General features: G+C 41.2%; 1 protein-coding gene across 2 annotated transcripts; it reads right to left on the reverse strand.

Moving 5' to 3' along the window:
- Positions 1–3115: 3115 nt before the first annotated feature.
- Positions 3116–14426, reverse strand: tmem248 (transmembrane protein 248). 2 transcript variants are annotated; one of them, XM_076101482.1, is made up of 7 exons: positions 14060–14426; positions 12057–12215; positions 11096–11384; positions 8117–8267; positions 6604–6787; positions 5251–5394; positions 3116–4404 (listed from the first exon to the last, which is right to left on the reverse strand). In XM_076101482.1, exons 1-7 carry the CDS (start codon positions 14060–14062, stop codon positions 4384–4386), a joined length of 951 nt encoding a protein of 316 aa, XP_075957597.1. In that variant the 5' UTR covers positions 14063–14426; the 3' UTR covers positions 3116–4383. The 2 variants fall into 2 exon arrangements, with proteins under 2 accessions (XP_075957597.1, XP_075957596.1); XM_076101481.1 differs by having other exon boundaries at positions 5213–5394.
- Positions 14427–15095: the final 669 nt, after the last annotated feature.

A 15095-nucleotide genomic window follows, 5' to 3' on the forward strand; every position in this document is an offset into this window, starting at 1 on the left:
TCTCTGTACACAAACACACTGCGTTGTCTGCACTGCTATGGGGTTGACTTGTAGTCGGGTGTCTTAATGACACTTTACTTCACACCTCTGATGTTTACAGTTGGTCATGAACAGAACAAGTCAAAAGATTGTGTCACGATTTGAAGAGTCTGGTATTGTCTTTGTTCCTACTGACGACAGACATCTTTCTTTCAACGGCTCACAGATGTGTAGGGAGTTAATCAAACAGAGTGTTCTGGTACGCTGCACTTAAGTGATGTTTGTTGTCTCTGCCAGCTCCTGGATGAAAGTTCAGAGGAGGAGGAGCGACACGTTCAGAGCAGCACGACCTCCCCAAAGCTTAACGCAGCAGACTGGAGGTGAGCAGCAGGTTTTCTAATGGCAGCGTGACATGAATAGAAGCCGGTAGCTGTCCAAAACATAGAATAACACACCGTAGTTCAGCGGGTTAGCATGCTTATATTAAGCACCAAGTACAGCCATAGACAGACATGTAAAGGGCCCCTATCTCTGCTGCATCAGAACCAGGGCCACAGATTCAAAGGCACATCTTTTTGTCGTAATTCTGTCTCTTTGTGGTTGTTTTGTGTCTTGTTTAGGTCATTTTACGTCTCTTTGTAGCCGTTAAGCGTCTGTATGTGGTCGTTTTGCATCTCGTTGTAGAGGTTTAGTGGTCGTTTTGTATCTTTTCTTGGTTATTTTGCATCTCTTTTGAAGATTTTTTGCGTCTTGGTTTTGTAGTTGTAAATCTCTTTGGGACTTTTAAACAAGAAATATTAGCAGTAACTTCAAACAGAGGTTCCGAGGCTCTGGACGAGTGGCCGCCTCACCTTTTTGGGCCCCGGGGCCAGTGGGGTTATTTCAGCCTGGTGCTGGGATTAACATTCTCTACATAGTTTCTTCAATGGAGAAGTATTCTTTTCTGGCACTATTGGAAGCCATTGCGGTGATGCTTTCAGAGCAGCAGCTCCGGTTCTGCTCCAACATTCTCCTCCATCCGGTTTCCGACCCGTTGAGGAGCTTCCACCGGGCAGAGCGGTTGGTTTTGGATCTCTTGGGCTACGTTGACCTTTGTTCACCGAGGCCTGCTCGGTGATTCCGCCCTTTGAATCTCACTGACAAAGACTTTAGTGTGAGAGGAACTTTAATCAGTTCTTCTCACCACAACCTGCAAACTGGTCCTAAATCTTTTTGAAATCTTTAAGAAGATGCTTCAGTTTTTAAATTCAGAAATTTATATCGCACAAATGTCAGATGTCAGATATCATAAAGTTTGCTTAACATAAGGAAAATATGTGTTTGTGAGCTGTTCCTCTGACATCTTTGGTAGAAAGTGGTTGCTGGTTGCCAATAACAAAGCACATCAGCTTTCTTATTCTGTAACTCCTGCATAGACGGCTTGAGTCCTGGACTTCCAGCGTTTTTAATATTTCCATGACATTTTACTTCCAGCACCAGCAAATTAGTTCAATTCACTTCCACCGGCAGATCATTAATCTCCCCGTCGAAAAGCCGCGCTGGGCGGCGGAGACAAAAGGAGTCACGGACAAAGTGAACTTTTAGAGACGGTTTATTTAAACTTGAATTCATTTACAGCAGTTCCACTGGAGAGGGGGGGGTGAATGACGTCCTAGCCACACTAAACCTACGGTCCTATCTACTCTACTGTATGTACAGGGAGGAGGATGCAGCTCCATAGTGCAGAAGGCACAGAGTTGGCCTGTAAGCGCTGCGAACGTGACAGAAAGGATGCCGGGGTGAAGTGGCAGCAGTACGTCAGAGACTCGAGGAGAGGACGGCTCCCTCTGCTTGTACTCCAGTCCTTACTGATATAGTACAGCTAGCATCTGCTCCTTATATGTAATGTGAGCCTCCTGCAGCTCACGTGTGACGAAGCGTCGTGTTTTACAATATGTGATATGTGAACTTAAATGAAACTGTATAATGTTAAGGCCTTTATTTATTTATTTTTGCAATTATAGAGATGCACTTCTAACCAAAGACGTGAAGGGACAGGGAGGGATGGACCAAGCGGGTAAATGAAGGTCTAACTGTGAGGGGTTTGGCAATAAAAGGGCATTCCTCATTCACATCTTAAACTTCCCATCACTCGCATACAGACTGACAAACCCCGCCCACTTCCCATCCAACACACCAGCCGCCCAATAACAGGTGCCAGATCCCCCCCCCCCCAAAACAATCCCGCCGTGAGAGCAGAGAAGATGGTGATGACAGCAGAAACATGCTCACATATGATGCACATCTAAACCAGGAAGACTTGTCATTCAATACAGAACTAAAACACCAAGAGAAGGTATCACAACCCAACACCGTCCACTCATTCATGAGCACAAACCACACGACGTGTCTGATACAATAACGGGACGAGAGTTTCCTTTCTGGCCACAAACGGATCAAATCTGTGAAAACCACTCGAACAGAAACACGATTCAAGTAAAGCCGTTCTAAAACTGGAAAAAAGTGAAATCACTTGGAATTCTTGCATCTCAGATTCTGATTATGCTGCTTATAAAAAAGTACATTCAACAGGTACGTCAATCATGGAACCAAAGAATAACACAGAGCTCAGTAGAAATCAGTAATTACTATTGAAGTGGTACATAAGAAATATTAAAGGTGGAGTTAGACCGATATTTATTCTCTACTTTTCCTTTAAAACGCTCGGATTAGATTTCACAGTCGTCTCTCAGCAAAGACAGGATTAATTAGATAACAGATTAGGTTTGTGTCCAGCGGTTGTTGACTCAGCATCTTAATCTCAGAGCTCTTTAGTGTCTTTCTTTACTTCATGAATCTAATATGCGTTATTTAGAATAAATGATTGTCAGTCAGCCGTGCTCTCTGAATATGACGGAGGAAGAGAATCTCATTCTTAAAGCTACAGTTCAGAGTCACAACTATTCCATGTGTAGATGGACCATGTCGGGGGGGAAGGTGCGCTTGTTTTGTGTCTGTGGCCGGTCCAGTCACTATGAACCGTTTCAAATACCGGACAGTCTAAAGCCGCCTCTCATTCATCCAAACATTTCTCAAACTCACACCGAGTGAGTTTTTACATGTTTATGCTGTACTACAAAATAATAAAAACATGAGATGATTTAATCATAAATATATTATCATGGTTATACAAATAATTATATTTGCTTAGTCCAACTGAAACAGTTTATAAATCTCACTATCTGATTACATGTGAAAAAAAAAATTAAAAGAATCCCAGAAGCAAATAACACAAAACAACAAAGGTGCATCAACTCTGCCAAACACTTGAACATGTGCACCTGGTGATGAGTTTACATGAACGGGACAAAGATCACAAGCTTTCATTTCAAAGCACAGGCTCGTCGTCGTGGAAGAAACTAAAAGAGGAGGAAGTGAGCGGTGAGTTCATGTTGAGACGATCTCCACGCGAGCACGTCCACCGACGGTAAGGCAAGAGAACGCTTCACCCGGGGGAGGAACATTAAGTCGTGACGGGCAACAAAAAACAGAAGACGAGAGGCAGGTGAGCGATGAAGCCACACAGTCAGGAAAACAAAAAGGCAGAAAATCATATTTTAAAGTGACAGCTTTTCAAAAAGAAAGTAAAAAACAATCTTCAACAGAGACCACAGGAAGCTCCACAGCTCAGTTACTGATAACAGAACATTCACTTTACCAGCTCTTCATATATTAATCATTCAATGTTTGACTTTGTTTATTAACATTGCAGACACACAGGAAACATAATTGCTAATCAAATATAATTGAAAGTTCAATTAAATGAACTTTTGAACACTTTATTTTAGCGTTATGTCTAAATTCTGATCAGACTTCTGACGACACGGTCGGGTCTGGATGCAGAGAAAAGTGCTAAATGAATTCTCTCTCCTGTTAACGTGCGTGTGAAGATTACATCAGTGAGTTTTTTTTTTCTGTTCACTTAAACAGATTTAAAGTGACTACACATTGCGTTTCTCAGCGTAGGAGGTGAAAGTACATTTTGAGATCTCCAAACATCGACAGCGGAAACACAACAGATCTGTGATAAACGCAGCGTTCACGTCGCCTGCGTTTCTTTCCATCGTGCTCGGTGAATGAGAGCGAGTGATGCTGGAGACATGGCTGCGTGGTTCTCGGGTCCGGCCAAAGATAATGAGAATAAAGAAAAGAAAAATCAGAGTTCCTACAGATATGTACACGACAGATACAGGCACTTGTATATCTTTGGTTGGAAAAACCCAACATTGCAAGAGTAATGCATTCACAGAGCTTTTGTGTCCCTTATTGTATTTCCAGGGTTCACTAGGCAACTGGTATGTTTATTTAGATTTCTTTTGCGTTTGTCCGTGTTACAGATACGTTCTGTAACTCTCCGAAGCCTTTTTAACCCTCTGACAGCGCCACCTGCAACACAAGAAAGTGGGTTTTAGTGCCGCTTACAAACTCACGACGGGGGAATAATGACTTAACCCTCGGAACCCCGAGCAGACTCTGCTGCGGTCACGTTCTCCTCTCTGTGGCCGTGATTTCCACTGTAATGGAAAAGTCCTGCTCCTCCAATGGAACCAGAACAATCATGACTAGAAGTAGAGAGAACTCAAACATGTCGAAAAGTGTTACCAATGTTGGAAAGAAAAATGGCGGCTCCGTGTGCATACAGATTGAACTATTTACGTGTTCAGCAGCCTGAAGTTCAGTCCAAGTTTCACCAGATTGTTGTCACATGACTGTTGGTCTCAGACTAATCAGTCATGGCTTCATAGTTGGGCTGAGGAGCTCACAATGTTCTTTACACAATCTGTTTAAAGCAAACCGTTTATTTGGGGAAAGATTTTAAATGAGCCATGTAGAGTAAAATGTTTCTGATGAAATAATTTGAATGGAAGCACTCGTCAGACACGATGTGTTCAAGGACCGTCGGAAAGATGAAAATCTGGCAATGACGGTTTTTACAGCTTCTGGCTAAACGGTGCAGTTTTGTAGATTGTTTAAAGAAAACATGCTTTTCAATCCCGCCGGTGTGTTCTGGGGTTCAGAGGGTTAATGCAGTAAATCAATCGTTCAGAGCAACACAACAATAGAAACATGGAATTCAATCAACAATAATTCCACACAGACGTGCCTGTACTGTGGACAGTTATCAGAGAAACAGTGTGATTGGATCATGTCTGTAAAACCGATCACCGGTCATTAAATGCGTTGCTGAAGCTACCTGTTCTCGTCATATAGCACTGCCGGTGTCTGCTGTACCTTCTCGGGACACATGTCGGGGTTGCTTTGCCGCACTTTGCCGGGCCGCCCCTTGATGACGGCGTAGCAGAACATCGTGATGACCATGACGAACAGGAAGTAGCTCGTGTGCATCAGGTGCAGGTTGATGAGGGAACGGTCATCCTGGGGAGGGAGAGGCGAGAAGACAGATTTCACAGTTACTGCAGGTTAGGGTCTAACTTCATGACATCACTAGGAGTCTGTTAAAAATAACTTGATGCAAGTTGATGGAGACTTTTAAAGAGGTTTTAATGCCAAATACATTAAAGACTACTTTTAATTGTGTAATAAGCCTGAAGAGTAAAGAAATAAAATCCTGGCTAGAATTAAAGCATTTCCAGACATTTTAATTTGGGAATGAAACTGGAACATCGATCTGAAGCTCACACAGCATCGCTGCTGGGATGAGGTACCTGCAGCACAGCAGATATCGAATAGTTTCCAGACTCTCTGGAACCGTTCAGGATCAGTGTAATCCTGGAACAATCTACCGCCGTCCGTATAGAACGACGACTAAACGGTTCGGTCACATTTACTGTGTTTTTATAAAAGGGGTGAGTGAGTGATCCTACAATCATCTGAGTAATCCCATTACACAATCATTCTGTTATTTTGGGGATTTTCCTGTTTTGCGCTGCATGCAACGACTTTATAACTACAACATGTGTAATGTGAGGGTGTTAAATACAACAGCATACACTAATAATCTGGCGTCGGATCTGTTCAGCTCAAGTAGTAATTACATTGAAGTAAATGTTAAAAAAATAGAATTGACAGCAAATTCTAAATGTTATCCTTCTACTTTGTTATTGTCATTTAATGTAGTTCTCTAAATAAAAACACAATTCAAATGATAAGGAAATAAAATATTGTATCTTATGTATTATAAGCTGCTTAGAGCTAGGAAGTTAAATTGGTCATAATTCATCTCTAATATCTATTTTATATTGCTGTGAAAAAATGTCCTTCAAACTACTGGATTCATTCTCTTTTTACTGAGTAGACCGTGAACGCATCATAATGCAAGTCAACGCAACCTCCGTTAACGTTAGCCGTTTAGCGCCGTGCTGTAGCAGAGGAGCCGGTCACTGTGATAACTGAGCAGCGTTTATGGAAATTAATTACAATATAATAAATATCTGATTTAGTTAGTTGTTTCAAATGTTCTGACCGGCAAAAAGAATCGGGAGTATTAGACTGATCGTACGGTGGTGGACGATCAGCTCGGAAACGGCAGGTTTCCTCTTATCAAAAACAACAATCGACACGTAAACCAGGAACTCTTTAATTAAAAACTAAGTCTGAATAATGTTTGCCGAGGTGGAGACTCACATCGGGGACGATGACCGTAAGCTTTGGGTTGAGTGCGTGGTACAACTTGCCGATGGCTCCTTTGTAACACCAGAAGGGGTTGTAGTCCTGACTGTACTTGGTGTCCGAGTCGCGGACTGTGGTGAACACCTTGTACCAAGATGTGGCGTTGGTGTACGTCTCTGGCACGCAGTGAGGCGGCTGCCTACAAACCAAAACAAAGATAGATGACTGCTGTCACGGAAGTGTTCACATTATGTCAACAGGGAAAAAGATTTATAGTTAATTATTAACACTTTTATAGTTAATATTTTTCCCCATTGTGCAGTTTGCCTTTGGGCTCCAAGAGGAGTCTAACGACCAATACCCCATAATACTTCCTGTTTGAATGAGATGTTGTGAAATACAATGAGAGACTCAAAGTGGTTGTACGATGCATGCATGTCCGTGACCTCCATCCCTTTTATGTTATTGACTTATCGTACGATATGTCCATGACCTCCATCCTTTTTATCTTATCGACTTATCGTACGATATGTCCATGACCTCCATCCTTTTTATCTTATCGACTTATTGTACGATATGTCCATGACCTCTTATTTTTACGTTATCGACTTATTGTACGATATATGTCCATGACCTCCATTATTATCTACTTATTGTACGATATGTCCATGACGTCCATCCTTTTAAAGTTTTCGACTTATTGTACGATTTAGGTCATAGATTTATTGTACGATATGTCCATGACCGCCATTATTTTTACGTTATCGACTTATTGTACGATAAGTCCATGACCCATCCTTTTTACATTATCGACTTATTGTACGATATATGTCCATGACCGCCATTATTTTTCAGAAAACAAGATTGTCACAAATGAGGCTACCTCGCTCGCTGCTAACAGAGCTAGAATATAAACTGTATTTATAGTTAGACACCAGCTAGCGAAGCAAGTTTAACATTACCAGACAACAGATGAGATTTGGCCAACTCATTAAATGAACACGTATTGTTTACAACATTATCATTCCAGCTGATGGCGGCCATCTTCAAATAAGAAGCTTGGAAATGCAACTCTCCTTGGTTATATAATACAAGCAGCAAAAAACAAGCACCGTGTTGAACTGCTATCTGACTGACCCCAAAGAAAACAAGTCCAGCAGATCGACATGAAATTGAATGAAAGCTGAACAATTCATCAATGTGTGTGCTAACAAATAAAGCAATCAGACAGCAGAGTGGTGCACACAGCAAATCCAACCATCTTAAGAACCACTCCACCATGACAAGAATATAAAATATGCTATTAAAAGTCTGTCATGGATTTGAGCTCCAAGACTAAACTGTAGAGATGTTGTTTTCTCAGAGACATTGTCAGGAAGCACTAATAGTTCTCCTCAAAATATAATCAGAAAAGTTATGAAGGTATTGAGTCAATAACTTCTGGAGTCTTTCATTGTGTCGGTCTCACTCAGCTCTAGGCAGAGATATACAGCGTGTCCCTGAGAGTCAGGGAGGCCGTCCAACTCACACTGTGACTGGGAAGATATTGCTGGCCGCCGTGATGGTCATGCAAGTGCTGAACACCACCTGCTCGCAGTGGCCGTGCAGCACACACTCGTCTGAGTTCCAGGATACAGGCAGGGTGAAAGTGATGTTTATTTCTTCATGGGCTTCCCGGCCTACGCACAAAAAACAAAAAAACAATGTGAGCTTTTCAGATTAACGCGATGACAGAAAGTCAGTTTTTCCTCATTCCAAGTTGTTTTTAGGCAGCGGTGTATTTCAAAGAAACCTCACCAATGAGCACAATTCACAGGCCTCTTACTTGCATATCCACCTTCCCTTTATTGTTATGTTGACGTGGGAATAATTGCCAGCCACGAGCAGACTAAAGCAACATAAAGGCCTAAAGAAGGTGGCCTTTTAGCTCCGACAAGTTCAGCGTAGAACAGGCTCAACAGCACGCAGACAACTCCCACAGCAGGAAACCAGGGAGAGCCACAGCAGCAGTTTCTGATGCCGGACCAAGCTACCTCCATGATTTTGTAGGCTTATGCAATATTTATCAAACTGCAAAGGGAATTGGAGGATCATCAGTCAAACACTCCTCGGTGTGACTAAGTAATGAAGTGGTTGTGTCAACATGATTGCGTATCCAAAGGGGGACAAATATAGACAATGAGTCTCACAAGCAAAGTCAAACTGACGAGGACGTGGCAGTTTGAGCCGTTCTAGTCCTCGTGTAAAAGATCACAAAATGGAATTTGTGTCAAATTGATCTGAAGGCTAATTAGATGGAAAAGTAGTTCCATCAAATCTAAGCAAAAACACCGTTGACTCTTATCCCACATGTGTACAATGTCATGTCAATTGTTTTTTGAAATAAATAGGATCTATTGATTTACTGCCAACATAAAGGATTCTATAGACTTTATATTCAAAATATTTTAAATGTTAGAAAAGCATAATTCTTAAGATTAGATTATTTTAAAATTGTAAAAATGATCATTTATACAAAAAACAATCCCAAATATCAAAAATAATCTCTAATATACAGTATATACAGGTCTAATCAACAAAATAAGTGTACATATTCATACAGTTATATTTAATACAACTCTAATTATGTTATCAATAATATACACTATAATTGAGGACTTTTTAAAACGATTTATCAATTTTGCAAGACTCTTATGAAAGAAGAAGCGGACGTTTCCTAGGTTCTCTCTTCTCCGTTGGGAGCTCTATGCAGAGGACTACTTGCTCAATGTAACACTGCATTTGCGTCGCTCCTTATTGACTTTGCTCATCCAGTCGAGTGGGTTTAAAATTTAAGACAAGCGCATGTTGTTGGCAAACAGCTGATCCCGTTGCCGAGCCAATAGCCCCATAAAGTGACAGACAAACAAGGGCCTGAAACAATGGAGAGATTGTCTTTAGGGAAATTCAGTACATAAAGTATTTCACATTCAGTGAAAGCACCAAGACATCGATCCGCAAAGGGGTGAGATCATCAGCTGGTGTTGTTTTCACCGGGTGAGTACTTTACCAGGTCTTTACATGTCTGGACAGATTTAGTAACCGGGCAAGATGCAGTTACGGAACGTTACAGAAGTGTACTTGAGATCACTACGAAGGTGGAGTTTGGTCCGAGCAAGGGCGACAGAAGTAGAGCGGTAGGAAGGAAGTGGGGAAGGGGCCATTTTGATGACAAAACACAGACGGGACATCCTCTCATTAGACGGGCCAAAACACCGGTGGCAGTAACTTGATGATTTAGCAGGAAGCATTTAAAAAGTCCCCTGAAAGCGTTGAATTTTCCATAAACAGACGTTTATGAACTTACCGTTAATTCATTGTCTTTGTTTACATTGTGCTTTTTGCAGCCAGACGCATTGCAAGCACAAACTAAAACAGGCAATGTTGTCAGAATAAAGGTTGCGTATTTCAGTGAAATAAGTGCACATTTATGTTTCTTAGCAAAACAAAACAGTAACCATCATTGTGGAATGTCTTGATAAACCTTACAGTGAGGGTGCCAATAAATAAATAAAGACCCTTAATTACAACAGTTCTGATCAGTCAGGAAAAGGAGTTTCTTTTTAAAATAATAGCTTTTTACAGACCGTGAGCTAAAATAAGATAGAAGCCTAACTGTCCTTTACAATAATCCACTAAATGTTTCTTATCACGATCAGAGAATATGAAGGACAGAAACAAACCAATACTCCAGGGGGTCCATGCCCCCCCGACCCCGACTAGCTGGCTACTCCAAATCCCCGTGAAAAGCCGAGGAGCAGTTTCTGTGTTTGGAGCTGGAATGCCCTCCCCCTTCTTGTGGGAAATGTTTCAGGAAGTGGAAGGCTGTTAAAGAGGTGTGATCACAAATGAGCGCTGAACTTTTATCAGACGCTTTGTTACCGTTTAATTCCTGTCGTGCGCTCAGAAAGCGCCGCAATGAACAAGCATCGGCTGATTGGTGAAGTAGAAATGAGGAGTTATGTGTCAATACCTCCTCATTTAACTCTAAAAACCTGAATTCGGTGGCAGCCTGCCGGAGGAAGATCACCTGCAGGTTTCCTCCTTGCTGTTTAAAAGGGGGCTAACCCATCTCGAGTCTGATCTCGTGCACAAAGCTGCAAGTACGGCTGTTGTTAAACTACTCTTCACTTAGCTTGATGCAGCATTAAATTTCATTTTCAAATCGATGAAAGTGACTTTATTGAACTCCTGTCATGCGGTGCAGAGTCGCGGCGCTTTTGTTTTTCCTCAATCAAATATTAATTTTCATATCTGAATATCTGTTTTTACTATTTGTCAATACACACGTACACTGAGCATGGAAGCACATTAGTTTGATGTAGTTGCATCTCTGATCCTTGTATTGATTTTCCAATACATCTCTGCTAATCTTCTCCGCCCCACCTGATTTCCTTTGCTACACAAACTGTTTAATTCTGAACACTGACTTCAGGGCAAATACAAAACGAGAAGAAAGAGAACCTACCGGATAGGCCGACTTGCTGCCCCAGCACTGTGGCGTACAGGTGGGTGATGTTGCGAGAGTAGCCTCCAAAGGGGCGCTGGGGGTCCAGCGTGAGGGTGATGGGGACCGAGATGTTGATGGCACCCGAGTCGTCCAGCAGGAGGGGAACCTGGGTGCTGGAGCGAGCCTGGCCGCTGGTCACCACCATGCTCTCTGGCGTGGTCGACTCGTTCAGACCGTGCTTTATCGTCTCGTTCTCCGACACACAAAGGTCCAGCTCATTGAAGCGCAGCAGAAAGGTGTTCCAGTCCTGAGGGATGGGACAATATGTTGGGATCAACCAAACATCCATTACCTGACTGTCAATGTAGTCATTTTGCCATGCACAGAACTTACGTTAACCTAGTTATGAACTGGCAGATTATATCTTAACTTACTGTTTCCATATCCACTTTACAAACCATCAAAGTATGATACTCCCTATAACCTACATGCTTCTTGAGCAGGTTGAACAGGCTGCGGTGAGAATCGTCTTTTGATCTCTTCGCAGGCACCAATATCCCTGATGCTTCTTAGGATACCAATGCACAACAGCACACTTTATTCACACTTTGACTGGTTTTAATGTAATTTTTTTGTTGTCAGTCATGTGTGTATTAGAGCCAGGTGGAAAGGGGGGGGGGGGGGGGGGGGTCTGATGTACTGTATAGCTTGCGCAGTACATCAAGAAAACCTGGATTCCTTAATTCGTATAATAAAACAAGCTTCTACAGCCGCACAGACTGAGCTAGGTGAGACTTGAAAAGGTTGAATAGGTCTTTGTGTTTCTGCACAATGTTGGGCAAATGCATCGTTGTGGCATGAAGCCGGCCACAAAGGTCGTGAACTGACACTTGGCCTCAGCAGTGACCACATGTTTCGGGTACCTGAGAGATTCTTAACGGAGCAAACTATTTAATTTCCTCTCCTTTAAAGAACTCACCTCTGTCAACTCTGGAGACTTGATCTCCTTAATCTTGAAGAAATAACCGATGGTCAGGAAGGCGATGGCCACTGCACTGACGCTGATCATAAAAAGGACCAGCGGTGGACGGTTGTTGATGTAGCTTCTCAGGTTCTCTATAGGATTTAACAGGTACACCTGCGAATACACAACGTGCCAACATTTGAGCAATGACCTCGTGCATCACAGGGGATTTTCTAAAAGCAGGGGTAAATAATTAGCCTCAGCACAGACACTTTAAATGATTCATTATCTTTTATGGGTGCAACGGATCATAAAACACACGGTTCAGAGCGCAGCTTTGAGACACGGATCACGGATCGGAGCAAAAAACCTTTAGAAAAGCCTGATCCATTGACCATCATTGGTGATCATTATCGGCCAGTACAGATTTTGTTTTCTTATAGCAGCTGGTCTACACGCTCTGAAGTCAGTACAAACCAAAGTTTTAACTTTTATCCTTTTACTTTGTTATTGTCATCTACAGTGGGTGTTTGCATTAAAACAATCCATTAAATCCTGGCATTAGTAGTTTTAATGATGTTTTATTAACTGCACAGAGCTACTGTTACAGGTCTGAATTCACCCATTTTATGTTGCTGTGAAAACATCTCCTTCAAACTACTGGATTTATTCAAGTTTCTCACCAAAACTACATTTGAACACATCCTGACAACGTTATAATTTACCTTCGCCTCCACAGATCTTACCTGAACGGTGGATAATAACTGCCTGGCCATAAACTCTCAAAACTCAGGTCAAAATAAATGTGGTGACGGGTGTGTAGCAGTCAAAGGACATTTGTTTTAGGGTTTAAAATCAGGCAAAAAAATAAAAAGGTAGTTAAGTTTGAATCAAAGTTTATATCTGATGGCTTTGAGCGGTCGCTACACAAGTACAGTCCATTCACCATGGCTGTGTGTCTCTAACACAACACTTGTTCAGACAGGTAGATCCTGTTACTGCTCGAGAATAAACAAGCATCTCTGGTTCAGGATGTGAGGAACTAGTGAGTTTGCTGCTGCGACGGTTACTTTGCATCTTCCAACTGTGGAGGAAATGGCATTGATGGTTTAGATTAAGGTTTTAAACTGACATCTCTGCAGCACCGATATTCAAACTGCAGTTTAATTATCAACTGTGAAGAGTATTGCATGTTAAGTGATAGTCTTTTACTGTAAACGCTAACTATTTTACACTTACAATCTATTACACACCAAATACTGAGCATTTTTATTTTGTTATATTCACTGTATTTGATATATATATTTATTGAATACATCTATACATCTTGAATCTTAACTTAAGACGGGGTGTTATACGTTATATCAAATGTTTTACAAACCACAGTACTTTGTCATCAACTCGTTCCACTCTGGCCACAGTTAGATAGTTTGACTTGTGTTTTAAGTTTTAATTAAAGCGTAAAAGAAGTACCATAACTGTTAATGCGGATCATTCACAATCATTCTCAGTACAGCTGCCTGCTCGTCCAGTACACAAAGCAAAGCTAGCTCTACTTGTGACATCATGTTGTATATATTGTGCATTTGACATTTAATATTTTTACTCTTATTTTATTTACCTGTACCATAAATGCTGCTGTAGCGAGAAAAATGTCCCGACGTTGCAGCTCATCTGAACATAGTTAGATGGATATATCCATTTTTAGTAAGAATTCAGAAGTTGACATCTTCGGAAACAGAATGTTAAATAACGTTCATTTAATCAGCCAACTGTTCCATAGAGGTTGTATTTCACGTTGTATAAAGTAAGGACGTGTAATTAAACAGGATAACCGTGTTTTTAGCTTCCTCCGCAGCCAGGTGACCCGAGCTGTCAACCGTACAGCTCGATAAGCTAGCTACCTGTGACAACAATGTGACACGGGATCAAAACTGTCAACATTGCCCAAAAAAATAGCTGGCTTAACGTTAAACGTAATGAAAACAACACGTAAACAACAACAACACGGTTCTCACCATTTTCTCGACGCTGGGAGGTTCGTCGCGAGGCCACAATAATAAAGGCAGCAGGTTTTTGTTTTTTTTGCTAGCAAGCTATAACGTTGCTAACGCTTGCTAGCAAAAGCTAGTTCCTCCTGATAATAATACAGCTGAAGAGCAAGAGTCGGTGTTCGGTGGAGACGACCAGACTTTCAGCGTGAGAAGCACCGCGAGTCCTCCTTCCCATCCTTTGCTTTATTAGCTCGCTGCTGCCAGTGATGAGAAATATCTTCTCGCGTAAACAGTCCCGGGAATAAATAACGTCAATAATATTGTATCTGGATCCTCCTCCTCTCCGACATCTCCTCCGTGCACCCGCACTGCGTAGTGGTGAAGCGTCGCAGCGCCGCCTTTTTATCGTTATTTACGTACGACGTGCGCACGAAACTGGGCTTATTCTTCTTTTCAGTTTAAACCAACGTTTAAAGTGCATGCAGCCCCCTACTGGACCGGAGTGTGTAACACATGATTTTATGAAGTTATAATGTAAACACAATAATAATGTTATTTATAAATTTAAAAACAACAAAAAATAAATATACATAAGCAAAATAAATAAATAAATAAAAATAAATAAATAAAATAATAAATTAAAATAAATTAAAATGATGATTCACTCATGGATTAATGTGCCCTTTACATGCCACACCTTTTATCAAATAATGTAAACACAATAATAATGTTATTTATAAATTTAAAAACAACAAAAAATAAATATACATAAGCAAAATAAATAAATAAATAAAAATAAATAAATAAAATAATAAATTAAAATAAATTAAAATAAAAACTTTTTAATTTTGTTTCTTTTTACATATTACAGATATGCAGTCAGGTGGTAGAAGTTCATTGACTAGTTCATCCATTGTGGGTGCTCTCTTATTATGTGAAGTGCTCCACTTCAGCAGATGGCGGTAGATACCTCCTGCTACTTGTTTAAAGGTCCACCGTTTCTCCATGAACACCAACCATGGATGTATAGAGAGAATCCAGTGGGCATTGTGCAACCTGC

This window comes from Anarhichas minor, unplaced genomic scaffold, assembly GCF_050575085.1.
Source record: "Anarhichas minor isolate MPS153535 unplaced genomic scaffold, ASM5057508v1 ptg000027l, whole genome shotgun sequence".
NCBI classification, from domain to species: Eukaryota; Metazoa; Chordata; class Actinopteri; order Perciformes; family Anarhichadidae; genus Anarhichas; species Anarhichas minor.

What these genes read in the sequence shown, in the direction of transcription:
- tmem248 (XM_076101481.1), bottom strand. An exon ending in AGTCTCCAGAGTTGACAGAG is followed by an intron (nt 11,385 to 12,056) that starts GTGAGTTCTTTA and finishes CCCATCCCTCAG; the next exon opens with GACTGGAACACCTTTCTGCT. An exon ending in GCAGCAAGTCGGCCTATCCG is followed by an intron (nt 8,268 to 11,095) that starts GTAGGTTCTCTT and finishes TTTTGTGCGTAG; the next exon opens with GCCGGGAAGCCCATGAAGAA.